Source organism: Podarcis gaigeae, assembly GCF_964106915.1.
Source record: "Podarcis gaigeae genome assembly, chromosome: 14".
NCBI lineage: Eukaryota > Metazoa > Chordata > Lepidosauria > Squamata > Lacertidae > Podarcis > Podarcis gaigeae.
In genome coordinates this window covers 29,382,463-29,410,082 of record NC_139690.1, presented here as the reverse complement: position 1 = coordinate 29,410,082, position 27,620 = coordinate 29,382,463, and the positions used below count along the sequence as shown (strand labels likewise).

The window sequence follows — 27,620 nt, the reverse complement described above, 5'->3', positions numbered from 1 at the left end:
GGAAGGAATGGAAATTATTTATAGTTCCCTGCAGATCTTACACACATTTCATAGCTTGCACATGTCATCTTGAACTGCAGATCTGGTGATACAAATTCATGGAGGAGACGCAGCTATCAATGGCTACTGGCCATGATGGGTTTGTTCTGCCTCCACTGTTGGAGGCAATATGCCTCTGAGTATCACGTGCTGAGAATCACAGGTGGGGAGAGCTGTTGCTCCCAGGTGCTGCTTGCTAGGAGAATGCTGGACCAGGCCGGGCCTCATTGGTCTGATCCAGCAACTGGGCTCTTCTGCTGGGCTCAGAGTAACTCCTTCCCTGCTGTGCATCAGATTTTCCATGCAGCTCTCCCCACCAGTCTGCTCAAGCTCAGAATCAGTCAAATCTCAATAAACGGGGATCCATTTGCCCTGCACAGAGGGACAGAATTTGCTGTGACCAGTTGGAACCCCAGCAGTTGCTGTTCGGCATCATAGAGGTTTGTGTGTTGGGGAACCGGTCACCTGATGTCAAACTTGGCTCACAGCGGGTGTGGATGTGGCCCAGCGGCCCAACCCTGTCCCCCAGCCCTTCTATAGGAAGACTTTGGCCGCATGCACTAGAGACCAGCCTCCTCCTTCGTTTACCAGTTCAAGAGTTTATGTTGCCAGCTTAAATTGATGGAATATATGCAGCTTGCAGATTTAACATATAGAATAAGAGAACAAGAAGAATGTACTTTCAAAGAAGACTGGAAAATGTTTACTGAATATATGGATGGAAATTGTGTTAATTTGAAAATGCTGGTAGCATTAAGATAAATTCAACAGTGAAAATAAGTTTTGATGGATTTAACAATGGATTTCTGAATGGTTTAGTGCATGTAAAATATGCAGGGATGTATGGTATGCAATGGGGACACGGGTGGCACTGTAGGCTCTACAGAGCCTAGGATTTGCTGATCAGAAGGTCGGCGGTTCGAATCCCCGCGACAGGGTGAGCTCCCGTTGCTCAGTCCCTGCTCCTGCCAACCTAGCAGTTCGAAAGCACGTCAAAGTGCACGTAGATAAATAGGTACTGCTCCGGCGGGAAGGTAAACGGCGTTTCCGTGCGCTGCTCTGGTTTGCCAGAAGCGGCTTAGACATGCTGGCCACATGACCCGGAAGCTGTACGCCAGCTCCCTCGGCCAATAAAGCGAGATGAGTGCCGCAACCCCAGAGTCGGCCACGACTGGACCTAATGGTCAGAGGTCCCTTTACCTTTACCTTTTATGGTATGCAATATGAACCATAGAAAGAGAAGAAGGGAAGTCATTGATTTAGGGTTGTTTAAATGAATATTTTGAAATGTAAATCAGAAAATTTAAATATATATATATGTGTGTGTGTGTGTTTATGAATGAGAGTTTATGTTGCCAAAGATGCTTTTTCAGTTAAACAAAAACTCGGCAAGATCCCCCCGGATACCTACTTGTAATTGCAAGGCTCTGCTCCAAACAGACAGGCCAGGATCATTTCCTCTGCCTTGTAGCCCATATCAATCCTCTCTCTCTCTGTCTTCTGGGACAAGATGCTGGTGGATTGCAAGACGTACCACTCGGTCACTGCCTGGGCCGCGCTGGTGAAGTTCCGGTAGGTGCAACTGGTGCCGTTATTGGTGCACTTTGAGCAGAATTAGAGAGTGGTGAGGGAGAGAAGGAAAAGGAGGCACATTTGTGCAGAAGAGGTCTAGCCAAGGTCACTAAATGGAACCTCCATGTTCAGGGGCAGCTGGAGTCACAGGGGAAGGGACCTGTGACAGGGGCACACCACCTGCTTGGCATAAGAAGGTCCCAGGTTCAGACTCTGACATCATCTCCAGGTAGGTCTAGGTGTCTTGCCTGGAACTCTGGGGAGCCATTGCTGCCAGTCAGTGCAGACGATGCTGAGCTAAATGGACCAGCGGTCCAGCTTCCTGGGTTCTAATGAGGTTTCAAATGAATGAATGGAAGAGTCAGCTAGCAATGGCTATGGGTCATGCTGCACCTGGGAACTGCAGGTGAGGAGAGGGCTGCTGTTGCCCTCAGGGCCTGCTTGTGGGTTCTTCCTGATGCAGCTTCTGTTTGACCCCCCTTTGGCCTGATCCAGCACTGCAGAGATTGCCTGATTTTTTTAGCTCCCCTCTGCTGCCTGCTTGTGGCTTTATCAGAGGCACCTGACTGGGTGAGATGACGGATCCACCCCTTCGAATGGAGGTGCAACAAAGAGGGCCAAAAACAGCTGTGGGGAAGGCTAGAGACAGCAGCAGCTTCTTCTCCTTTGCCTCCAGTTTCAGACATCCAGGGTTCATAAGGACATAAGAAGAGCTGGCTGGATCAGGCCAAAGTCCAGCATCCTGTTCTCACAGTGGCCAACCACTGTGGCTCGTGGGAAACCTGCAAGCAGGAACTAAGCACACAAGCAACACTCGGTTCCCGTGGCTTCTAGCAACTGATATTCAGAGGCACTGCCATATATAGAATATAGAGGCAGAGCTTATCCATCATGGCTATTAGCTTCCTCTATGAATTTGTGTAGCCCTCTTTTAAAGCCGTCCAAGTTGGTGGTCATCACTGCCTCTTGTGGGAGAGAGTTCCATTATTCAACTATGCATTGCAGGCAGAATTTCTCTGTCATACGGTGAAATGTTCCCAGTGTTCCCCCTCTTTTACCTGGGGCAGAGAAGGATGACTCGGTGGTGCCCTTCCCCTGCCCACCTACTGGTTTCCCCATCACCACCTCCATCGGGTCCCATGGGGCCCCCTCCCCTTACCAGCTTTAAGGCTAGCTTGCAGTTCTTGCCATCTAGGTTTGCAAAAGAGGAGTGGTTTCCGAGGATGTCATAGATGACTGGATGAGTCTTGTTGCTTTCATCAATGAGCATCAGGGGGATCTGGTTCCACAGCTGCATGTTCAGATCCTGGCTAGAGTTTGTTGGGCTAGACACAGTCATGTTCTTGTTGGGAGGCTGCAGGATTCGTTCAAGGGCAGCATCAATGAGGTTGTCCAACTCCTGCAAGTAGGGCTTTGCTTTGGAATATCTGGAAAGCAACCAAACTTAAGTTCAGTTCTCCCCATTCGCCTGTGAATGTCATGAAAATGCAACAATATCATGGTGCAAATTTCTTCTCATAGGCACATTTTTGCAACGCCGTTTCCCATAATGCATTCTGGTATAACAACAACAACAACAATAATAACAATAACAACTTATTATTTATATGTAGTTTTCACTGTATGAATTGCATTTATTCACACACTTTATCCTTGTCTGTGCTCTTCTGTGCACATTATTTGGCCGCAGAACTAAATTTCAAATGGGGAGAAACGTGAATTTCAAGGGGTGGCTGTGTTTCAGCCTGCACACTGTTGGGAAATCTAGCCTGTTCACCTTTGAATGCCAATTCCTCCCACACCTGCTCCCCACTAGTGGGAACTACTGTAGAAATTCCACCCTCAGGTCAGGGATAAAGTGGCAGGGAGGGGAGGCTAGATTAGAGAGTGATATTTCCACCAGCAAGTTGATCCTGTGGATAATTTTTCCTGGAACTTAGGAAGTGGCTGGCTGAGAGTTAGGGTCCTCCTCCTCCTCTCTGATGCCCAACTCCTTTAGGAGAAATCCTTTCCACTTCTGACTTTCTCTAAAAGCTGCCAATTCCAGCTAAATTACCAACATCCTCCATCCTATGACCCTTGAGACACCCAGACCTCCCATCAGCCCCAACCAGCACAGTCATAGCAAGCTGAGGCAGGTGGGAGCTGTAGCCCCAAACTCCTGGAGGGCACCAGGTTGCGGGGAAAGGCTGCCCTAAAACATTACACCTTCCCCTGGGCATCCCTGCTCTTGCCACACAGGTGCCAACTGCTTTCCGACTGGTGGTGTGTACACTGACCGTGAACTTTTGCCTTCAAAGGTCCAAGGCAGATAGTTTTTGTGCATAGGAATCCCCAGAATGGAACGTCTGTTCTGCAGCATTCCAGAGGATAACCCTTGCAAGCAGTGAGAGCAGCAGATCCCACAGCCATGCTGCCCAAGGGAGGACGGTTCCTCAGGTGCAGCCATGTGGGTAGGCTTCAGGAACTGCTGCCCTTTGGGGTTCAAGTGGCATCTCTTAATCCAAACTGATTTAGCACATAAAAACAAAAGAGCAACCTGGCAGCTGCATAAGGCCAGAGGGGGATCGTCTACCAGTGTTTCCCAACCTTGTGCCTCCAGCTGTTTTTGGACTACAATTCCCATCATCCCTTGCCACTGGTCTTGCTAGTCAGGGATGATGGGAGTTGTAGTTCAAAAACAGCTGGAGGCACAAGGTTGGGAAACTCTAGCATTCTGCCCCAATGGGAAACCACCCCAGGCAGGACCACTGATCTAAGAACATAAGAAGAGCCTGCTGGATCAGGCCAATGGCCCATCTAGTCCAGGGTCCTCTACCATCTCTCTCTTTAAAAAAAATAATCATTATTAATTTAAATTACAGACATATACAAAGAATTTACAAAGAATTTACAATCTCATACTACAAAAAGAAAATTAAAGAAAAAACAATTAAGAAAAAAGAAAAGACATGTAATAAGTGTTGGAAATGTAAAGAAAAAGAAGGATCATTTTTTCATATGTGGTGGGAATGTAAGAGGGTAAAGGGTTTCTGGGAAATGATATATAATGAGCTGAAAAAGATGCTTAAATATACGTTTGTAAAAAAAACCAGAAGCCTTTTTGTTAGGAATAACAGGAAGAGAGATAAATAGAAGTGATTATAAACTTTTTCAGTATGCAGTAACAGCGGCAAGAATATTAGTGGCCCAAAAATGGAAACAAGAGGAACTACCGACCTTGAATGAGTGGAGAATGAAACTTATGGACTACGCAGAACTGGATAAAATGACTGGAAAAATCAGATATCAGAAAGATCACAAATTCATTGAGGATTGGGGAAAGTTTACGGATTATCTGAAAATTATATGTGATGAACAGACAACGCTAGTGAGTTTTAAGGAGGTTTTTTGATAGTACAAGGTATATTGTAAAAAAGAAACAGAGATGGAATGATAATATTAAATTGGAAATATTATATATAGAAAATGCGTGAAGATAGGAAAAATGGATGATTGATGGAGGTGCTGGTGGAAGTTCAAAAACTGGAAATTTGTAAACATGGTTGTATGGACTTATTTGTAAAGGGAAAATTTAATAAAAATAAGAAAAAAGAAAAGAAGAAAATATAGAAAAAAGGAAGAAGAAAAAACAGCTCACCTGTATGGGCTTGCATTGCAGATGGTGACGGCAGGGAAGGTCATGGTCTTGAAGCCAATGGCGAGGGAGGCGGAGACGCCGTAGCTCAGGTATGTTAGGATGAGGGACCCCCAGTTCCAGAAGACCAGGGAGGCAAAGAGCAGGGTCAGCAAGAACCAGATGACTTTCTTCTTGGGTCCCTCGCGGATGATGCGCTTGGGCCCGTGGGTGTTGGTATTATCACAGTACCAGACCAGCAGCTCTTTGTAGGTGTAGCCAGGACCCTTCTGGAGACGATGGAGAGCCTTCACAAAGTACCTCTTCAGGGTCATTTTGGGCTCTGTCATTGGAGGAAACAGGAGCCCGTTAACAAAAACCATCTGAGAAAACAACACCCAGAGTTGCCTTGCAATGCAAAATTGGCATCTTCCACCTGGCACTACAGAAAACGGTTTAGGGTTTGAAGCAGACATCAGTCCAGTCCCCATCATGGGATAGAGGCCTGCTAGCTGCTATTGTGGCCCCCTCCCCCAATGATACTTGTTTCATTGTATTATTTTACTATGTATTGATGTATGTATTTTACTATGTATCCTTCCCTTCCTCCTGGAGGAGCCCAGGGTGGGAACTAGTGTTAGAAACTGGGATAGAATAGCTAGGAGCCAAAAGGCTCCTGGGACCTGGGCGCCAAAACAGAATGTCTAGTTGCCATGGGGGGGGGGTAGGCAACACTTTTTAATTTATTATTTTCATAAACATGAACTAATATGCAATTCACATAAGTGACACATTGTTAATATCACATTGTTAACAGAAATTGTCAATGCATGTTTAATTTGGTGTTTACAATAAAAATATTGGGACCATACTTTTTCAAAACACTCTACTCTTTATTATTAAACTCCTTATAGTGTCTGTCCATAACATATACTTTGAGTCTTCACAGCACATAATTTCAGTAATCCTTGAGTGTCAGCCAGGCACAAAAAATGGCACCCAGACTTTTTGAAGTGCTCGCAAATGGAGAATCTTTGGGTGAGAAATGCACCTGGTGCCCAGCTAATTTCAAACCGTGGCAGGATCATACCCACAACAAAACATTTTTTTAAAAAGCATTCCAAGAGCAGTTAAAATAGTCAAAAAATCATTTTAAAATCAGTTTTAAATGTTCAGGGATCTCAGGGTTGCCAAGAACAGTGTCCTTCCACCATCAGATGCCTAGGTAAACAGGAATACTTTCATATTCCTTCTGAAAGTCAATAATGAGGGAGAACATTCTATTAAACACCAACTGGGCAGCCACCATCGGCTCTACCACCAACAAGACCTCACTGGCTAATACTAGGGTCTGAGATACTTGATATTCACAATTACATTGTAAGAGCATCATATCTAATTGTTCTGTACAGTGGTACCTCTGGTTACGTACTTAATTCGTTACTTAACCTGAAGCACCACTTTAGCTAATGGGGCCTCCCGCTGCTGCTGCGCCGCCAGAGCACAATTTCTGTTCTCATCCTGAAGCAAAGTTCTTAACCCAAGGTACTATTTCTGGGTTAGCGGAGTCTGTAACCTGAAGCGTATGTAACCTGAAGCGTATGTAACCCGAGGTACCAGTACATTTAAAAAGTGGAATTTTAAATGAATATTTTGGTATTGATTTTATTGATCGAAACCACTTAGAGTCTCCTTTGAAGTACAACACAGTATATAAAAAATAACTAAATAAACAAATGGTCCTTGACAGGGATGGAGATGGGTCTGAACCGGAGCAGGGGGTATGGAAAATCTACCAGCAATTTGTTCTCTGTAAACCTCATTGAAATGAACAGAAACCGGACAGTGGTAGATTGGGGCCCCTGCTGGAGTCATCAAGTAGGAAGTCAAGTGCCATGTGGATCTTCCACTCAAGGCACCAAATGTTTTGGTCAACCCTGGATTTAGATTTTGCCAGAATGATTCATATTTGCTCTCTGGAAACCAGGAGATATTCCTGCCACTCCTTTCTCCATCTATGCAAACCCATGCAGATGGGCAAAGCTCTTTTCCCACCATCTGTACAGGGGAGCAGACTATGGCCTGCCAAGGCCTGGCTGCCACAGAAAACCAATTCACTGTGAAGTGGTGGCCATTTTAGCCTTCACGATGAAGAGCCAGGGAGTTAGGGTGCCATAAGCCAGAACAACACTTCCATGGGACTCCTCAGGCTGCTTCCGGACTATTCTCCAGGGGAGCCAATCGTAGACCAGCCAATTCAGGTTGCACAGTTAAAGCAGTGGGTTGGGTGCTCTCGCGCAATCCCCCAAATCCCATACTTTTTGCGGCAAGGGAGGCGAGGGGGAAAGGGAATGGAAAGTGTAGGTTAACAAGTGCTTGACATTGTGTAAAGGACAGAAGAAGAGTTCTGCTGGATCAGGCCACCATCTAGCACAGTATCCTGTTCTCACAGTGGCCAACCAGATGCCCCAATGGGCAACTCAAAAGCAACCTCCCTACAAATGAATGCTCGATAAACAGCCAACTTTGTGCCAATGAAACAAGATGCACAAAGCAGACATGGTGGAGTTATGGGGAGGAAGGAAGAACAAACCCTGCAAATGTCCCTATTTTTCAGGGATGTCCCTGATTTAGAGAAGCTGTCCCAGCTTCTGATTTGATCCTGGGGTGTCCCACTTTTCCTTAGGATGTCCCTATTTTCATTGGAGAAATGTTGGGAGGTACAGAAAAAGAACTGGACTGGGTCCCCCACCCCCTCCACTTATTCCCCCCCCAACTACTTTCACCCGTGTTTGATGACAGGTCTCAGAAGTTGCAGGAGGACACAAGTGACTGAGCCCAGTGGCGTAGCATGGGTTGTCAGCACCCGGGGCAAGGCAAGTAATTTGCGCCCCCTAACCTGTGGATTTGCGCCCCCTAACCCTAACCCCAGATGTTGCGCCCGGTGCGGCTGGCCCCCCCTGCACCCTCCACGCTACGCCACTGACTGAGCCCCCTTTGGGGCACCTTCCAATCCTCTGTGACTTGTTAGGGGTGCAGCTTTCATGGTCTCTAGAGACCCTCCCTCCTGCTCAGTGGAAGCCAGGAACATAGCTGCCCCCGCCCCCCAGCAAGCCTCTGCTCTCCTGGAGGCTGAAGGAGGAAGATTCCTCCCAGGCAAGAAAGAGCTGCCTGGCAGGGGCAGGACCAGAGGTTATGTTTTTCAAATACTTTCGCCTTTAAGATACCATCGGTACATTTTGTTCTGCCGATGGAGGGCTGCGGTGGAGTTTGCATTGGCCTCGCGAGTCCTAAAAGGCACGCCTTGTACTCCTCTAGCATGCCAAGGATGCATATTTCTGAATCGGTCGATCCCAAGGTGGAATGTCGAAACGAGAGAAAGAAAAGAGAAACCCAGCGAGTGCTTAGACAACGGTTTGTGAGGTATAAGGGCTCATCCACACTGACCTTTTGCCCTGTTCCTTCCAGGCACAGGTCTGCACTTTGAAGCACCCTTTTTCATTTTTGCTCCAGAGCCTTCCCTGACTGGGATTGCCATTTGCTCTGATTTAAAGAGTGGTTTCTCGTGGGGAAAGCAAAAAAAAAAGGGGGGGCACACTCAGACACAGAGCTTTCAAGTGCAGACTGTGGCTGGAAAGTAGAGAGGAAAGGAAAGTGTGGATAAGCCCTAAGAGGTGAAGCCAGAGGTAATCTGAGCAAGGCCAGCAGGGCTCGGTGGCAGGACACCTGCTTGGCATGCAGAAGGTCCCAGGTTCTGTCCTCAGTGGCATCTCCAGGTAGGGATGGGAATGTCCCTTGTCAGAAACCCTGGAGAACCACTGTCAGGCTGCACAGATCTTCGTCTTCTTTGGCGATTACTCATAGCCAATATTGTCTTCCATGAACACAGTTTTAACAGCGAGTCTGTAAGTGACTATGGAGGCCAGTTCTGGATCCACAGGTCCTTCCACAGTTGGGACAGGTTTCCTGGCAGGAGTTGATCATGGCAGAGGCAGAGTTAGCTGCTCTGGCATCCAGAGTGGCACACATGCTGTGCACATGGGGGCGGGGCGAACTGTCCAGGGGGGGGGCATGGCGAATGTCCCACGGGGGTGTGGCAGCGAGCACAGGGTCGGCGCCTCCCACGGGGGTAGCGCGGCGATGTCACCCCCTCAGGGATGACACCCAGGGCGAACCGCCCCCCCCCGCACCCTCTTCCTCTGCCAGTGGATCATGGTGAGGGGTTGCCAAGCGTGCCTTCCTCGTAGCGTGTTTCTCCCTTTCATCATGAGTTTGAGCATCTTCAAAGCCCATGACACCTTTGGGAAAGGCTGTTCCCCAATTGGAGCACTCGCAGGCCAGTGTTTCCCAGTTGTCGATGATTACACTACATTTTTTAAGATTTGCCTTGGCCTTGAGAGAGTCTTTAAACCTAGTTTGTTGACCACCAACATTACGCTTTCCATTTTTAAGTTTAGAATGGAAGATGATAAGCAGGCATCCGCACAACATGACCAGTCTAACAAAGTTGATGTGGAAGAATTATTGCTTTGAAACTGGTGATCTTTGCTTCTTCCATTGCACTGGCATTAGTTCGCTTGTCTTCCCAAGTGATAACATGGAGCTAGATGGACCAGTGGTCTCACTCAGTTTCCTATGTTCTGGTTTAAATCAGCCCTTTATTTAGAACAATGAGAACTGGAACCTTGTGTTGTTTTTAAAGGAAAGAACCATAGCTCAGTGGAAGTAGAGTATTGCTTTTCACACAAAAAAATCCCAGGTTGAATCCCCAATATCTCCAGGTGGAGCTGGGAATGTCCTCTGTCGGACATGCTGGAGAGTCGCTGCCAGTCAGTGTTGGCAATACTGCACTAGATGGAAGCAAGTCAGCTTCCAAGTTCTCTTTGATGGGGCACAGAAGACCTTGTGGAAAAAAGCAGCTGTGGGGACTTTCATTCTTACAGGGTCCCATTCTTATATGTTAGCCCAGGAGGCAACAAGGTCTTGGATCTTAAAGTTCTTCCCAATGTTTAGTCGGAATCTCCTTTCCTGCAATTTGAATCCATTGGCTTGATCCTACCATCTGCAGTAGCAGAAAAGAAGCTTGTGTCATCTTCTATGTGGATTTTTGAAGATGACTATCAAATCAACTCATCTCCAGGCTAAACTCTCTCAACCATTCCTCAACGACCTTGGTTTCCAGCAGTGTTAGAAACTCAGAGATATAAGCTAGGCACCAAATGGCTCTTTAAACCAGGGTTTCATTTGCCAAAACAGAATGCTTAGTTGCCATTTTGGGGCTCCTGAAATTCATTCCGATTGTGCAGTTAAAATATAATGGGTAGAATTCTACAGGATGTGTTGCTAGTGTGTGAAAAGGGTCAAGATCCCAGGATCCCCAGGAATGCACCTCCAGATGGTGGAAAGGTCAGGCGCCATCCTGGCATCCAGGCATCTTCACTTGGTTGCATGTGGCCGATAACACAGGTACAAAATGTGCCTGGTACCTGGTGAATTTTGAACGCTGATTTCCAGACCCTTGATTAACTTGGTCTCTCTCTGAACACCTTCCAGCTTGTCAATATCTTTCTACAACTATGCTGCCCAGAACTGGACATAAGATTCCAGGTGGGGACCAGTGTGGTGTAGTGGTTAAGAGTGATCTGGGGAACTGGGTTTGTGTCTCTGCTCCTCCACATGCAGCTGCTGGGTGACCTTGGGCCAGACACACTTCTTTGAAGTCTCTCAGCCCCACTCACCTCACAGAGTGTTTGTTGTGGGGGAGGAAAGGAAAGGAGAATGTTAGCCGCTTTGAGACTCCTTTGGGTAGCGATAAAGCGGGATATCAAATCCAAACTCTTCTTCTTCTTCTTCTTCTTCTTCTTCTTCTTCTTCTTCTTCTTCTTCATATCTATCGTCTATCTATCATCTATCTATATCTACCTATCTATCATTTATCTATCATCTATCTATCTATCTATCTATCTATCTATCTATCTATCATCTATCTATCTATCTATCTATCATCTATCTATCTATCTATCTATCTATCTATCTATCTATCTATCTATCTAATCTATCTATCTCTATCTATCTATCTATCTATCTATCTATCTATCTATCTATATCTATCTATCATCTATCTATCTATCATCTATCTATCATCTATTTCTATCTATCTCGATCTATCTATCATCTATCTATCTATCTATCTATCTATCTATCTATCTATCTATCTATCTATCTAATCTATCTATCTATATCTATCTATCTATCTATCTATCTATCTATCATCTATCATCTATCTATCTATCTATCTATCTATCTATCTATCTATCATCTATCTATCTATCATCTATCTATCTATCTTATCTATCTATCTTTCTATCTATCTATCTATCTATCTATCTATCTATCTATCTATCTATCTATCTATCATCTATCTATCAATCATCTATCATCATCATCTATCATCTATCATCTATATCATCTATATCATCTATATCATCTATCTATCTATCCATCCCGGCCTTCATCCAAGGATCACAGGGTGGTTTACAATATAAAAACACAAAAATAAAAGGTAAAGGTACCCCTGCCCGTACGGGCCAGTCTTGACAGACTCTGGGGTTGTGCGCCCATCTCACTCAAGAGGCCAGGGGCCAGCGCTGTCCGGAGACACTTCCGGGTCACGTGGCCAGCGTGACGAAGCTGCATCTGGCGAGCCAGAGCCGCACACGGAAACGCCGTTTACCTTCCCGCTGGTAAGCGGTCCCTATTTATCTACTTGCACCCGGAGGTGCTTTCGAACTGCTAGGTTGGCAGGCGCTGGGACCGAGCAGCGGGAGCGCACCCCGCCACAGGGATTCGAACCGCCAACCTTTCGATCGGCAAGTCCTAGGCGCTGAGGCTTTAACCCACAGCGCCACCTGCGTCCCACATAAAAATACATAGTAACAAACAAAAACGAACCTCCTCTCCCAGTCTAAAAGGCCATGTTTAATTAGTCAAAGGCCTGGGAGATGAGGAATGTTTTTGCCTGGCGCCTAAAGATATGTAATGAAGGCACCAGGTGAACCTCCCTGGGGAAAGAACTCTACAAATGGGGAATCACCACAGAAGAGGCCACATAACTCCCAGATAAACACACCCAATTATTCACCTGTTCCTCAGAGGTCTTGTTTTTTTCCATAATGCTGACCACCTTTGGTCTGATTCAATCAGGAGTTGAATCCCGCCTTGGTCTCCTGCAGATCCTCATCTCTCGCTGCCCTGCCCCAAACTGCTCTTTCATAGAGCCAGATGGAGATTCCTCCCCTCCCCCAGGGGCCATCTTCTTCTTCTTTATGCAAACCCCATTAGAGAAGAATGAACTCAGGTTGAAGCAAACACACTCAGACTCTGCTAGGCAAAGGCTGCCATGCCAGGCGCTCTGGGCGCGGGTGTTTGTTCCCAGATGAGTCACTCATCTCCCCAGAGGGCAAATGGGGATGTTGTGTAGCTAACGAGAGGTGGCCGGGAGCCCACGTTACCTTTGGCAAAGCACCAGCACACTTCCTGGGTGCCTTTGATTTTCCCAACCATGAACGCACACACTGCAAAACCTGACGGCGGCATGTGCAGAAAATTCAAGCTGGCTTGTGAAAAAGCACAAGGCAAAGAGGGAGAGCTGTAGCTCAGTGGCAGAGCAGTTGCCTTGCATGCAGAAGGGCACAGGTTCTATCCCCAGGTGGGGCTGGGAGAGAGAGTCCCCCTGCCTGAAACCCTGGAGAGTTGCCATTGTCAGGGCTCATCCAATAATTCCAATGGATTGCTGAATATTGCTTTATTGGATATAAGTTGTTTATTTTAAAGTTACTGCGATTTTTTTTTGCATTGGATCAGATTGTTATTAGGTGTGTGATCTTTGCTGTCTATTTTGTCATTTCTTCATCTTGTTTATAGTAAGTGGTACCTTGGTTCTCAAACTTAATCCGTTCCGGAAGTCTGTTCCAAAATCAAAGCTTTCCAAAACCAAAGCGCGCTTTCCCATTGAAAGTGATGCAAAATGGATCAATCCTTTCCTGACTTTTAAAAACAAACCCTAAAACGGCAATTTAACATGAATTTTACTATCTATTGAGACAATTGATCCATAAAATGAAAGCAATAAACAATGTACTGCAGGCACACAATCAATCAATCAATCAATCAATCAGTAGCTGAACTGGGTTCCACACAGTCACAAAAACAAAACAAAAAAGCCGCAAAAACAAAGACACAAAATAAATAGCAAAAACAGACAGACCTCAGCATAACACTCAAAATGGAGCACATTCGGCTTCCGAAAAAAAGTTCGCAAAAGGGAACACTTACTTCCAGGTTTGCAGTGTTTGGGTTCCAAGTTGTTTGAGTACCAAGGCGTTTGAGAACTGAGGTACCGCCATATAGAAAGGTGGGATACAAATTAAAAGTGAAATGAAATCCACACTTCATTTCTAGGTACTGCTCCACACTTTCCCAGTCCATGTCTGAGCATTTTGGGGGGTGCGGGGTTTGCCATGACATTTCCCCCACAAAAACAGGCTTTAACGCTGAATGGCAATTTGGGATTTATGTGGATTTATTTTCAGCTGTAAAGAGCAGGTTTTCACAGAGAAAGCAACAGGGCCAAAAATAAATAAAAATAAATAAAGTGCTAGGAGATGGAGCTTTAAAACATGGACCCGTACCTTAAAACGCAGCACAAAAGGAAGTCTGGATGAGCCCTCCGCGTAGAGACTACTGAACTAGATGGACCAAAGGTCCAGCTCAGTAGAAGGCAGTAGCGTCCAATCATGCTGTCATCTCAGGGACTGCATCAAAGTCAAACCAGGCTAAGACCCGCTGCTCCCTGAGGCTGGGAAGAAAGGCCTCTCCACCTTGGTCATGGGCACTGCAGGCCCAGGGAGCGGAACGGGTGTCTGCAGACGGCGCACAGAGTCCGATCGGGAGGCATTTGCAATCTCCAGCCTGGCAGGCCGGCTGAGTGGCAGGGAGCCAGTGGCAGAAGCCAGAAGCAATGCGCTGTGACCAGGCAAAGGAAACATTTGCCGGGCATGCGGAACCTGTGCTACTATTGGCCGCAGTTTTGCTTTTGTGGGGAGCCACCTGCAAAGTCAGCTGCCGTTGCATGTGTTTGGCAAACTCTGACCCAGCAGGATGAATCTTTAGGCTTCTTTCTTTGTGCAAACAGCAGTGTGTGTGTGTGTGTGTGTGTGTGGCTACGGCTCTTGTCCAGTCTACGAAGACTTGCATAGAGGCACTACACATTTTCAAAAGCCAGAAGTGGAAAAATTATGGAGGACACGTTCCGCCTCACCCATCTCCCTGATGTGGAAAGAGAGATGATTGCAGGAAGAAGCAGGGGCATAGGAAAGGGGGGGAATGTGGGGGCAGACCGCCCTGGGTGCCCTCACTGAGGGGGGTGACAAGCCTGCCCTGAGCCGTGGGGTTAGTGGGGGAGCTGTGCCACTCTGTCGGCAGCATTCCCTCCTTCCCAGTTAGTTTTGACAGCTTGGGGGAGGCTTGGAAGTTACGGGCGGGCAGCACGCTGAATGTCCACCATGGGCGGTGCGCTCCGCTCTCATGTGCTGCTCGCTCCGCCTCTGGCTGCAGGGCATGCACGTCACTCCAGACACCCAAGCAGCTATCCTGGGAGGGCACCCTCCACACCATGTCCCCCTTGGGAGCGCACCAACCCTGGGCAGCATAGATATATGCTCCGCTGCTGAAAGGAAGTCCATTCAGCTGGGTCTACAGCACTACTGTAAGACCATCCCAGCCCTGATTTGCTCCTTTGGCAGAGCTGGGACTGGCATTTTTTGAGTCCTTGGCAGATATCAGCAGCTAAGGAGCTTGGGGGGCTGGTAGACTAGGAAGCTGCCCCATTCTTGCAGGCCCTCAGGTGGCAAAGGGCCCACCTCCATCCCTCCCCAGGAGACCTTGGGGCGAACGGACAAGAAGGAAGGGGAGGATATCTGGCAAGATCCAGCGGTGGAGTGGAGCAGAGCCAAAGCCTCACCATTAATTCCATGGCAGGGACAACCACATCTTCTCCCAGATCACAGCCAATCCTCTGCATGCCAATTAAGTCAGAAGCTGTTCTCAGAGAGAGGTCCCCACTCACAGAAGCTAAGCAGGTGCAGGGGAAATCAATTCCATCAGCACGCATGGCCAAGGGTTCAAGTGCACCTTCTAGTTTAAGAAAATCCCAAAGCCGCTTTCTTAGGACCAACAGAAATGCTGCAGAATAACTGAGCAAGCTTTTGGGTCCACCAGATCTCTTCCACAGGCTGGAAGTTAATCAAAGTGGAAGGGATGAAATAATTGGGTGTTCAAGCCACTGTGTCTGCTCAGGCCAAAAGCACCTTTTCGTTGTGTAGGCTTAGAAGGGAACCTGTGCTGGAGCGCACCCGCACCTCAGAATTGGGAAGGGGACATAGCTCAGTGGCAGAGTTATCTGCCTTGCAAGCAGAAGGTCCCAGGTTCAATTCTTGACGGTATCTCCTGGTGGAGTTGGGAGTGACTCCTGCCTGAAATTCTGGAGTGCAGCTGCCAGTCAGTGTGGACAATGCTGAGCTAGAACAATGGTCTGACAGTATGGCAGCTTCCTATATTCCTAATTTGCTTTTACACGCCACTGGTGAGAGTCTTGTATCCAGGATCACTCCATGCGAGGAGGGAGCCTGGAAGGCATAACTGCCAGAGGGGAAATGGATCAGAGAGAGTCATCTTAGGACCTGGCCTGGTTTTTCACCACCACCCATATCGCCATGCAGGATACGACTGCATCGAGCCTTTCTGCAAACTGAGCTATGCCCACCCAGCTGATCTGTCTAGGTGCAGCCTCCCTGTGCCTTACCTGGCGAGCTTCTGTCTTCTCCAGTAATTGTTGGTGGATCCATAGCGATCTAGGACAGCGTTGGCTCAAAAGATGCCACAGGGGGAGTGAAATGGGCAGAGAGCGCTGTCCTCCATTCGCCAATGGGAGGTGAATGCCTTCCAAGACCCACTCAAGTCCCAGGCAGAGCTAAGGGAGCTTCAACCAACAGTCCCTTCCTGCGGCAGAATTTATCAGGTGTTGGTAGCAATGGCTGTTTTCGGGAGCAGAACAAACCTTGGGTTACACGTGTGCAAAAGGGGGTGTCCCCTTTGTATCCTGCAAAAAGGGAAAGAGGCAGATTATAAATGACCATTGTTAAAAATGTCATTATCACCGCCTGTCCCTTTCTGCATTCATTTCCTTCTGACTTCACTCTTGACAATGCCCCTTCCCTCCAAAACCCCCCACCTATGTGACTATATACCTGCAACTCAATATATGATTTAATACACCTGATACAGTGGCATGTACTCCACAAAAGCTCTTGCCATTGTTAATTTGTTAGCCTTTAAGGTGCCACAAGACTCTTCTCAGGCTTTTAAGGCAGAGAGATGTCTTTAAAATAAATTGTTTAGCAGTGTTCTGTGTTTTTAGCCTACACTATGCAGAGGCAGGAGGCAGTTGCCTTGAAAGTGCAGCAGGTTTAAAACTCATCCCTCAGAATCTCCTCTCAACATCTGAAGATCTCGAAGTTTGAAAGGATGTACACAGATTTTAAAATTTGGGTTAAGCTTTGCGATTGTAGGGAGGTAAATGGATCCTCCCTGCAGTCTTTCTCAATACAGGTAAGAAGCATCTCATGGGGCAGGGGGATGAAAACAAATGCTTGAATCTACATAGAATCACAGAACTGTAGAGTTGGAAGGGACCACAAGCTTCATCTAGTCCAGGCATGTTCAAAGTCCGTTTTGGGGGCTTAATCCGGCCCACTGGTCAGTTTAATCTGGCCCCTGTGGCTGTTTATTTCCTGGGGTAAAGTCCTGAAAAACCTCAACAACTTCAACCCTAAAAAATGGTTAACAACTTTGGTCGGCCTTCATGGCCCTTCACTTCATCAAATCTGGCCCTCTTTGAAAAAAGTTTGGGCACCACTGATCTAGTCTAGGGGGTAGGCAAACCTTAAGACCTGGGGCCAGATCCGGCCCAATCGCCTTCTAAATCCGACCCGCAGATGGTCTGGGAATCAGCGTGTTTTTACATGAATAGAATGTGTCTTTTTATTTTAAATGCATCTCTGGGTTATTTGTGGGGCATAGGAATTCATTCATTTCCCCAAAAAAATATAGTCCAGCCCCCCACAAGATCTGAGGGACAGTGGACTGGCCCCCTGCTGAAAAGGTTTGCTGGCCCCTGATAGTCCTACCCCTTGCAATGCAGGAATATTTTGCCCAACGTGGGGCAAATTAAGCATGAGATTAAGAGTCTCTTGCTCTACGGACTGAACTACTCTCACAGATGCCATCAGAGCTAGAATTTGCTGCTCTGACTTCTTGACACTGCAGAGGGTCCATGAAGATCCCCCAGTAGAAATGCAAAATGGGAATGTAGGGCAACAGAGGAGCAGGAGACTGCGGGAAAAGCTCCAGGTAGGCAAGGAAGCTAGATGGGCCCAAGGCAGCAGCAGTAGCAGCAGCATCAGCAGCAGGCCTGACGGTGTGACTGAGAACTAAAGGGAAATGCAAGCAAAATGTCCCAGGTTCAGTCTCCAGGTAAGGTTGGGTGAGACACCTGCCTGAAACCCTTGAGAACCACTGCTGTCCGTCGGTGTGGACAGTACTGAGCTAGAAGGACCCAATGGTCTGATGCAGGACAAGGCTGTGGGAGACAGGTTAACATCTCCTAGGGTTTTTGAAGCCCTCCCTCCAGCAGCTGTTCCACCTGTGCTGCTCACTCAGCTGTTGAAACTAAGGTGTGCCTTGCGAGCGTCAGCTGGGAGCACTGGATTGGCATCCCTGACGCTGCGGAAAAAACCTGCCGCCCACAACAACCTGGCCTCTCATCAAGCTCAGCAGGACACACTTCACCTGGCAGAGCACCAAGGATGTTTTCTGGCTAGCATGGCAAATGGGACACATTTGGGGAAACAGAGCTCTGTGTTGCTCTTTGGATGCTGTTTCTATCATGCAGAAACTGGGGATTGCAAGAGCTGGTCTTTGACAGGGAAGTTGAGCAACAAGGCAGAAGAGAAGGACATTTATGAGCACAGCAAAGTTGCTCACTTAAAACAGGCAGAAACTGGACTCTGGGAGTCCAAGACTCTTGGCACCCAGACAGCGCAAGGTCCTCCCTCCATCATTCAGGCTGCCCGTGGCTCAGAGCCCAAAGCCTTCAGGTTGGGAAGAACAAATAGTTTGAACCACCTGAGATCACTCACTGAGCTTCTTGAACTTTGACTCCTCGTTTGGAAACTGGAATAACCACCATTTAAATAAGCAGAGATCTTTGATAGGCCGGTTAAGGATGCCTCCAGCTCTTGGCTTAGGAACTTACTCAAGCAAAAGGTGGCGGGAGTTATTTGAGTATTTCTAGCAATAACTGGTTTTATATATATATTATTATTGATTGATACCTGCTTCATAAGAACGTTAGAAGAGTCTTCTGGATCAGGCAAATGGTTCATCTAGTTCAATACCTTGTTCTAAAAGTGCCAACCAGATGCCTATTATAAGACACCCACAAGCAGGACTTCAGCCCCAGAGCACTTTCTACCTTCCTGTGGTTTGCAGCAACTGGTTTTGAGACGCACGGCTGCCTCCAACTTTAGGGGCAGAGTATAGCTATCATGGCTAGTAGTCCTTGATATAAACTTGCTTAATCCTCTTTTAAACCCATCCAAGTCGGTGGTCATCCCTGCCTCCTGTGGGAGGGAGTTCCAAAGATTAACTATGCAGTGCACAAAGAAGTGCTTCCTTTGCTGGCGATCAGCTTGGCTTAAACCACCCTTCCCCAAACTTGATGCCTTCCGGATATTTTGGGTGGCTCCTCCCATCAGCCCCAGGCAGCATTGCTGCAGGGCACAGAGGCTGGTGAGAGTTGTAGCCTCGAACTTCTGGAGGGAAGGGAAGGGTTAGGGTTAATCTTCAAAGGAGCCTTTCCTGAGAATTTTTTTTTAAAAAAAGGATTTGGAAATGGTTACCGGTATATTGATTGATAATTTATTTGTTTAAATTGTTCAGTAAAAATATATACAAAAACATAAAATAATAAATAAATAAAAAGGATTTGGTCTTTAGCAGAAACTAGGGAAGGGCAATGCACTTTGGTGACTCTGGCCTCCAATGCTGCTCCCATATAGATTCGCAGACTTGGAAGGGACCACAAGGGTCATCTAGTCCAAGCCCTTGCAATGCATGAAACTTTTTTGCCTAACATGGGTTTTGAACCCACAACCCTGAGATTAAGAGTCTCATGCTCCAACAACTGAGCTATCCCTTCCCTCCTTCCCACAGCCAACATGATCTGCTCCAAACCCTTATCCCCTTCCCAGGGTCACTTCACACATTACACACTTTCCCATATAACAGCAGAACATTGTGCACATGCCAAACACACGTTTTCCACCATTTAAATGAGCTGCACTTGTCGAAAAGCTGGTGGTTTCAGTCTTGCACAATTCTGATTCTTGGGGAGGGGCAGCGGGCAGCCAAATCTGGCCCTGCTCCCAATTGGGGTGTGTGTATCCCTGCTCCCAATTGGGGTGTGTGTATAGCTAACCCTGAGTTTAGCTAACCTTGAGCTGGAAAACAGCCTCAGTGTGACCAATAGATTACTATCCCCCCGCCCCTTTTCAACACGGAGGTCTCCGGAGGAGTTACAACAATCTAAAAATGCCATTACAATGGTAGCTCAGGTTAAGTGCTTAATTCATTCCGGAGGTCCGTTCTTAACCTGAAACTGTTCTTAACCTGAAGCACCACTTTAGCTAATGGGGCCTCCTGCTGCCGCTGTGCCACCGGAGCACGATTTCTGTTCTCATCCTGAAGCAAATTACTTAACCTGAAGCACTATTTCTGGGTTAGTGGAGTCTGTAACCTGAAGCGTATGTAATCCGAGGTACCACTGTAGAGTATTTAAATCAGTTAAAATAAATTACGGTCAAGAGAGCATTGGAGGAGCCCGACGGTCACTGGATCAGGACAAAGGACATGGGGTAGGGTAACCTAGTCCAGCATTTTGTTCTCACCCTCTTCTGGGAGGCCCACAAACAGAGCCTGAGCGCAGCACAGACACCGCGGCTTGTAGCCACGGATAGCGTCATTCACCGCCATGGATTTGTCTACACCTGTAGTGCTCTGCCACTGGAACTCCCTGCCAATTGAAAGCTGGAGAGCTTCAGAAGACGAGGGGGTAAGCAGCAGGGTTCTGGCACTTGCTCGCCCCCTGGGAATGAAGTTAACCCCTTTCTTAACCTAGGAAGGTTCTCTCAAGATTTAGGGAGGGGGGGAGGAGACAGGTTTCCATCCTATAATAATCGCAAGTAAAGGGGAGGGGGGGTTGGATGTAGAGAGGCAGCTTTCAGACCTCTTGGAAGAGGGAACGTTCCGGACTTCAATAAGCAAGAGTCGTATGAACTTGAGCCATGGGGACCCCTTCTGTCTTCATCGAAGGTGACCCCTCCCGCTCTGCTAGGGATCCCTCCTGTTCTCGATCCCTTGGGTGGGATCAGGGGCGCCCCCCCCCGGAGATGATCGCTTAGGGGAGCCGGCGGAAGAGGCAGCCCTCTGGTTCGACGGAGCCCCCGGACAGTTTGATTCCTCCCCCCCCCACTCGGCTCGGAGGGGTCCTTGGAAGGAGCGACCTGCCCACCCCTCACCTGCCTCTCCGTCTGCTTGGCGGCAGGTGCTCCCGCTGGTCCCACAGACGCCTTCCTGCGTCTTCGCCGACGGCTCCGTCTCAGGCTCCGTCTCTGCCTGGAGCTCCCGCCTCCTCCGTCGCCTCTGCCCCTTTCTGTTGCCCGGAGCGCCCTCCGTTCCTTCCCACCCCCCTCCCGTTCACTTGCCAAATCCTCGCCCGCCCCCACCCTCAGGTCGCCACCTCTTCCTCAGTCTTGTTAGTACAACGGCCTGGCAGGCGGAAATGCGGCCGGCGAAGTTTTTCCCAGGCGGGAGGATGCGGCTCCAGTTGGATTCCTCCCTGTCGGCGGGCTGGGAAGGGAAGGCGTGCCGGGCTTAGGGAAGAAAAAGCACTCTGAACATGCGCAGAAGCCGTCTCTACGCCAACCTTTCCGACAGGGGGCGCTGCGCTTCTGACTACTAGGGCTGCGAGGCTGCTCCCGCTGCCCACCCCCTCTGGCGACCTTTCAGTGCGGGGCAGAGCAGAGAGGGAGGGGAATCGGGACCTGCCTGACTCGGCTGCTGCAGAGCAACCACCCAGCCCAGGACAGGTTTTCTCCAGCTCATAGCCCCATCCCGTCCTGAATTCTCAAAATGCCTCTGAATTAGTTGCTGGGAATCGCAGGTGGGGAGAGAGCGTAAGAAGAGCGTGCTGGATCAGGTCAACGGGCCATCTAGTCCAGCATCCTGTTCTCACAGTAGTAGTTGCCTGTGGGATTCAAACATAAGAGCCCTCTCGCCTCCTGTGGTTTCTCCCCTCCAGTGGCGCTCAGTTGCTGCTTGGTGTCTTTTCCCATTGGGACATCCCTTTGGCCCCTGCGAGAAAAAGATTCTGGGCTGAATGCCGCCTCTCTGGCCTGATCTGGCCACAGAATTTTTCTTATGGAACCTCCAAATCCAGGAGTAGTCTATCTAGGTCCTGGGAGAACCGGATGTTGGCTTGATTCAGCACTGTAGGGCTCTTCTGATGTCCTCATGGGACACTGTCCATTTAAACACAGGAAGGTGTTGATGGGGATGGGCTTGATCAGACTCATGTCCGGTGTCCTTGTCTCAACAATTCCCCTGCAGGGCTACCAATCAGGGCACAAAGTTGACCAGAGAGCCCCCTCCCTCTCCACTGTTTGTTGCTTTTGACCTGGCACATTCCAAGATAAACTCCATGCTTCTCTGGAGAGAAACCAAACACATTGGCCACAAACCTCTTTGTTCCTTCATGAGGGCCGGTCTCTTTGCCTTCTCCTCTCTAGAGATAGCAAGTGTCTTTGCAGAGTTCACCACAGTCCTGCTGATGGCAGACACACAGCTGGAATTGACTGTGCTGGCTTCCTTGGAGGAGGAGGAGGATGCTTAGGAACATCTGAAGGTGCCATCTTAAAGAATTGTAGAGTTGGAAGGGACCCCCAAGGATCATCTACCAGTGGTGGCCAAATTTGGCCCTCCAGCTGTTTTTGGACTACAACTCCCATCATCCCTAGTTAACAGGACCAGTGGCCAGGGATGATGGAAATTGTAGTCCCAAAACAGCTGGAGGGCCAAGTTTGGCCACCACTGATCTAGACCAACCCCATGCAACATGTCCCTTGGTCTGTGTAGCCCAAGTGCTCCCCTTTTAATGCCCTGATCTCAAGCAAGGTGGGAGGGAAGCCTAGAAAGAGAAATGCACTCTGCACATGCCTAGAGGCCCTCTTCTTAGTTACTTCAAACATTCCTAACATGGAATATGCAGACCCTTATCAGCATCATTATTCTAAAGACGTCTCTGCTGTCCTCCACAAAAGCTTCCAGGACAGTTTGTTGACTCTGAGCCTGACATTTCCCCCGCCAACGCTGCCTCTTTGTTTTGTTCCACCGCTTGTGCAATTGCCGAAACTCACATCATGGGGCCTCATGTGCAATGTAGGACTTAGAGTTCTGGGCTGTGGCCATTGCACTTTTCTCAGTGGAACTCTGGAAGAATGAATGCATCGTTCTAAAAGGCCAATCGACGAGCAAGCAAAGCTCACATAAGACAATGCCCAGGGGACCGTTTTTTGGCACGGGAAGGAAGCTCTACATTGTGTAAACAAAGGGTTCATGATGAGTTTGGCAGCTGGGGAAGCCAGAGGGCTCTCAGAGCAGCAGGCAGGCTGGTTTTGCTTTCAAGACATGAATTGCTGGCAAGCACCTGTGTGGCTGCTTACACCTTAAAACACACCTCCCCAGCCCACCCTCAAAAGAATAATGGGAACTGTAGCTTTCCCCCACAGAGCTACAATTCCCAGTACTTAGCAAGCTACAGTTCCCAGGATTCTTTAGGGTAAGTCAAGTGCTTTCAGTGTCTGGAGTGAACACCGACAGATGTCTCTCTTCAACATTTCATAGGATCGTAGAATTGTATACAGGCAACCTGTGATTTGCTCAGGGTTTGCATTCTGGGTCACTGTGTGTATTGGTAAGCTCATAAGCCCACCCTGTCCCCATTATGCCCTGTTATGCCCCTGCCCCCCTCCATTATGTCCTTTTCCAGGTCCAAAAACAGCCCATGTGTGCATGGTCATGTGTGCTTTGAATGCGCACAAAACAGCCGTTCCCTGTACAGTGGTACCTTGGGTTAATAACTTAATTTGTTCTGGAGGTCCGTTCTTAACCTGAAACTGTTCTTAACCTGAGGTAACCTGAGCTAATGGGGCCTCCCGCTGCTGCTGCGCTGCCAGTGTGTGATTTCTGTTCTCATCCTGAAGCAAAGTTCTTAACCTGAGGTACTATTTCTGGGTTAGCGGAGTCTGTAACCTGAAGCGTCTGTAACCTGAAGCATCTGTAACCTGAGGTACCACTGTAGTTGGAAGGGACCCAGAGGTTCATCTCATTCAACCCCCTTCAATGCAGAAATCACAGCTAATTTCCAGAAGTGATCTACTTTGGATGTCACCTGGATGTCCAACTGTGCAAAAATTAGGCTTATATCTTTCCTGGTATCCATATTGGAAGAAGAAAAAGAAGAAATCTCCCCTCTCTTGCCACTAAAATGGGTGCAAGTTGCTTTATGAAGCAAGATCAGAAGAGCCTGGCTGCTGGATCAGGTCAAAGGGGGCCCATCTAGCCCAGCATCCTGTTCTCTCCATGACCAGCCAGATGCCCTAATGGGAAGCCCACAACAACAGGTCTCTCCCTACTTGTGCTTCCCAGCAGTTGAGGCATCCTGTCTCCAACAGTGGAGGGAGAACCTACTCACCATGGCTAGGAGACACTGATAGCCTCCTCCTCCATGCATTTGTATAATCTTCTTTTAAGGCCATTCAAGTTGGTGACCTTCACTGCCTCCTGGGGAAGTGAGTTCCACAGTTTAACTCTGCACTGTTTTGAGGAAGTCCTTTAATTTGTCCCAAACCCTCCAACATTCAACTACATTGGATGTCCATGAGTTCTGGTATTAGGAAAGAGGGAGGAAAAAACGTTATTCGCTTTCTCCACACCTTAATTTTATACGCCTCTATCACGTCATCTCTTACTTGCCTTTCTTTCTAAGCTAAAAAGTCCCAAATGTTGAAAACAACCTTTCTTCAGAGACGTGTTGCTGCATCATCCCCTTGATGACCCAGGTTGTCCCTTTTCTGGCCCTTTTGCAATCCTGCCCCATGGAAGGACAGCGAAGCAGAGAGAGGAGGACAGTTCCACTCTTAGGAAATGGTGAGGGAGGCTGACGTCAGGGAGAGTCATGTGCTTCTCTGACTGAGACATTATAGGGAAATAACTAGAGGGTACATAGACTGAGTCCATCAATCAAGCTCAGTGTTGTCGGCACTGACTGGCAGCAATGGATCTCCAGGGTTTTTCCAGAGAGGAGACCTTCCCCTGGAGATGCTGCTGAGGATTGAACCTTGCGAGCTTCTACGTACAAAGCAGATTCTCTGTCGTGAAGGTGCATGGCCCTTTCTTTTGGGGTTTTGTTTCCTTTAGATGAGAGAGCCCCCCCCCCCGCTGTTTCTCATATAACAAGCAGAGCCCAAGCAGAAGCAAAGAGGAAAACATAGAAAATACTCCAGGGAACAATTTTTGGGCAGCCTCTCCAGCTCACCCCCGCCCAGTTTCTCTCTGCCATTCCAACTTGAACCACTCCTTCTCTATCTAGCCTGTATTATCTTTGCAAATTTGAGAGCAGCTTTCAACTGAAGGGTATACAAAAGCTCTCCATAAAGCATAAAATCTAAATATTCACCCACCAGGCTTTTGCCTCATGCCCGTGAAAGTAAACTACCTGCCTAGAGCTATGAAAAAATTTGAGTCTTTGGTGACTTCCAAACCATTTAACACGCATTTAAAGCATATGGCTTTTTACTAAAGAACCTTGGGAACTGCAGTTTGTCAGGGGTGCTGGGAATTGTAGCTTTTGGATAGATACAGTTTCCAGGACTGGGGGAAAGCATGGTTTTTAAAGTGGTATAAACACGCTTTAAATGTATGGTGTGGATGTGACTTTCATTTATCAACTCTCATACTCCAGTCACACTTCACATGAGGAAAGCATCAGAGAGAAGGCTCCTCACGCTTGGAGCCCCAGCCTTGGGGTGAGCCCAGATTCTTCCCAACTGAGGAGGCAATGTGGTGTAGTGGTTAGAGTAGGACCAGGGAGACCAGGTTCAAACTCAGCCCTGAAGTTTACTGAGTGACTTCAGTCTCTCTGTCTCTCTCAGTCTTGCCAAACACACAGTGATTTTGTGAAGATAGAAGGGAGGCGGAGAGGACCACATACATCACCCCGAGCTCCTTAGATGAAGGTTTGGAATAACAAATGAACAAATTGAAATGACAGGCATACAAAGCAGTGACGTGAAGACTGGAGCACCTGTCAATCCTGCCACCATGATTCAGGCACGTTGTCTGTCTTAAAGAAAAACCAGGTATATGAACATTCAAGTGTTTATTGTTTCATTCTTCGCTTCTGAAATCTGGTTCATCCTTGAGGAGGGAAAAGATGGAACATTTCCTAGTGCCACAGCCAGTGTCTGTCTTCCTGCATTTCAGGGGTTTGGAGTAGATGATCCTTGGGATCCCTTCCAACCTGACAATCCTATGATTCCCCCTTGGTCTGTTATTCCAGGAGTGACCTGCTGGGTTTGTTCCAGCTGCAGAAAATCACAGAAATGGAGCAAAGTCAGAAGCTGAAGTTTGGCTACAAAACTGGCCCTCTGTTTCAGAGAAGAAGCCAGCAAATCCTGGTTGGTGAGCCTCACATCCTCAGAGTGTCTTACAGAGGGGTGGGGGTTCCCTGTGGCCCCTGCGTTCCAGGCACTGGTGGGGTGCAGCTCCACATCCCTGTCAAGCTGGGTGCTCCCAGGTCTGAACGGATGAGCAACTTCAGGGAGCGACTCTCCTGAGTCACCTGTTTGTCCTCTTCCAGCCCGCATTCCCAGTTCCTCCGAGCTGCTGCTCCGTTTCTGCAGCAGCCACCTCAGCAGCCCTGGATGCATCATGGCAAAACTGCATCCCTTCTGCAGGTGTCTCCACCTGGGCCTTCCCTGAAATGCAACTCCTCCCTTTCTGAGATCTCCTGGTGCCTCAGGATCAGCAAGTTTTGACCTGCAGAGGGAAAGGCTGCCCAAGATGGTGCTTTTGCTTTTCAAGCAATTATTGCCGTTGCGGCGTCTCTTCCTAAACCACATGGTTCTTCTTCCTTTGTTCCGGGTGTCAGCTCCAAAAACCCTTCCTTGGGCTTTCTTCCTGCCCCACCCCCCACCCCCGACCAGACTGGTGTTTTATTGTGGGTGAATTCTGCAACATGTTACAGATACAATATCAAGGCATGAGCAGTGGATTTGTCCTGCTTTATTATGGAATCATAGAATTGAAAGGGACCCTCAAGGGTCATCTAGTCCAACCCCCCTACAGAACAGGAAGCACAGCTAAAGAATCCCTGGCAGGTGACCATCCAACCTCTCTTTAAAAGTTTCCGATGAAGGAGAGTCCACCACTTTTGGAGGGGGTCTCAGTGATGTTTTATGGCTGTCCAGAGGGGCCATAGTGCAACCAACTGGGGGTTCTGAACACGTGTGGTATGAACAGGTATGGGATTTCATCAAGTCGTTTTGGGATATGGACAGGGAAGGGAAGATCTCCCAGGGTGGGAGGCTGGGAGAAGAAAGGAAAACTCCCAGGTGAGAGCTGGGAGGGTTCACCCCAGTGCTGGATTTACATATAAGCTAAACAAGCTATAGCTTAGGACCTCACTCTCTTGGGGGCCCCCAAAAAATTAAAGGAAAAAACCCCTGGATGTACATTTCCAAAATGTAAGATAAAAAACAAATAAAATAAAACCTACATACAGCAACAGTGTTTTGTGTTATGTGCAAATGGCTTTAGATACCTATTAGGTCCATAAAATGCCATATAGTATATATTCAACACAAAAAACAGGGACAATTTGTTGTTGACAAAGGACAGCTGGACATATAAAGGGCCCCATTACCTTCAGTAGCTTAGGGCCTCCTCAAATCTAGATCAGACCCCTTTCTGTGTGAGACAAGGATTAAGATCTACCTTTGACAGAAGACTCTGCATTTTCTTTTCTCTTTCTTTCTCTGTTTTCGTTGTTATCTAGATGAGTTTCTTTTATCTTATTGTAATATGAAAAAGCTTTAATAAAATCTTATGTGGGGTGGGGAGGAAGTTACTGGGCTGTGTAGCAACTGCAAATGAAGCA

At 47.9% G+C, this 27,620-nt stretch overlaps 1 protein-coding gene across 2 annotated transcripts in view; it reads right to left on the bottom strand.

The window, feature by feature from the left end:
* The window catches only part of SCNN1B (sodium channel epithelial 1 subunit beta), a 41,259-nt gene extending 19,769 nt beyond the window's left edge, over window positions 1-21,490 (bottom strand). Inside the window, exons 1-5 of one of the 2 annotated variants that reach the window (XM_083713333.1) lie at window positions 20,923-21,490; window positions 16,089-16,385; window positions 5,252-5,570; window positions 2,771-3,038; window positions 1,451-1,641 (exon numbers count right to left, since the gene is read on the bottom strand). In XM_083713333.1, the coding sequence (XP_083569459.1) occupies window positions 1,451-1,641; window positions 2,771-3,038; window positions 5,252-5,570; window positions 16,089-16,131 (821 nt within the window). In that variant the 5' untranslated portion in view covers window positions 16,132-16,385; window positions 20,923-21,490. Of the gene's footprint in view, window positions 1-1,450; window positions 1,642-2,770; window positions 3,039-5,251; window positions 5,571-16,088; window positions 16,386-18,678; window positions 18,748-20,922 lie in introns of those variants that run through there. The other variant, XM_083713334.1, reaches the window with a different exon arrangement.
* Window positions 21,491-27,620: the final 6,130 nt, after the last annotated feature.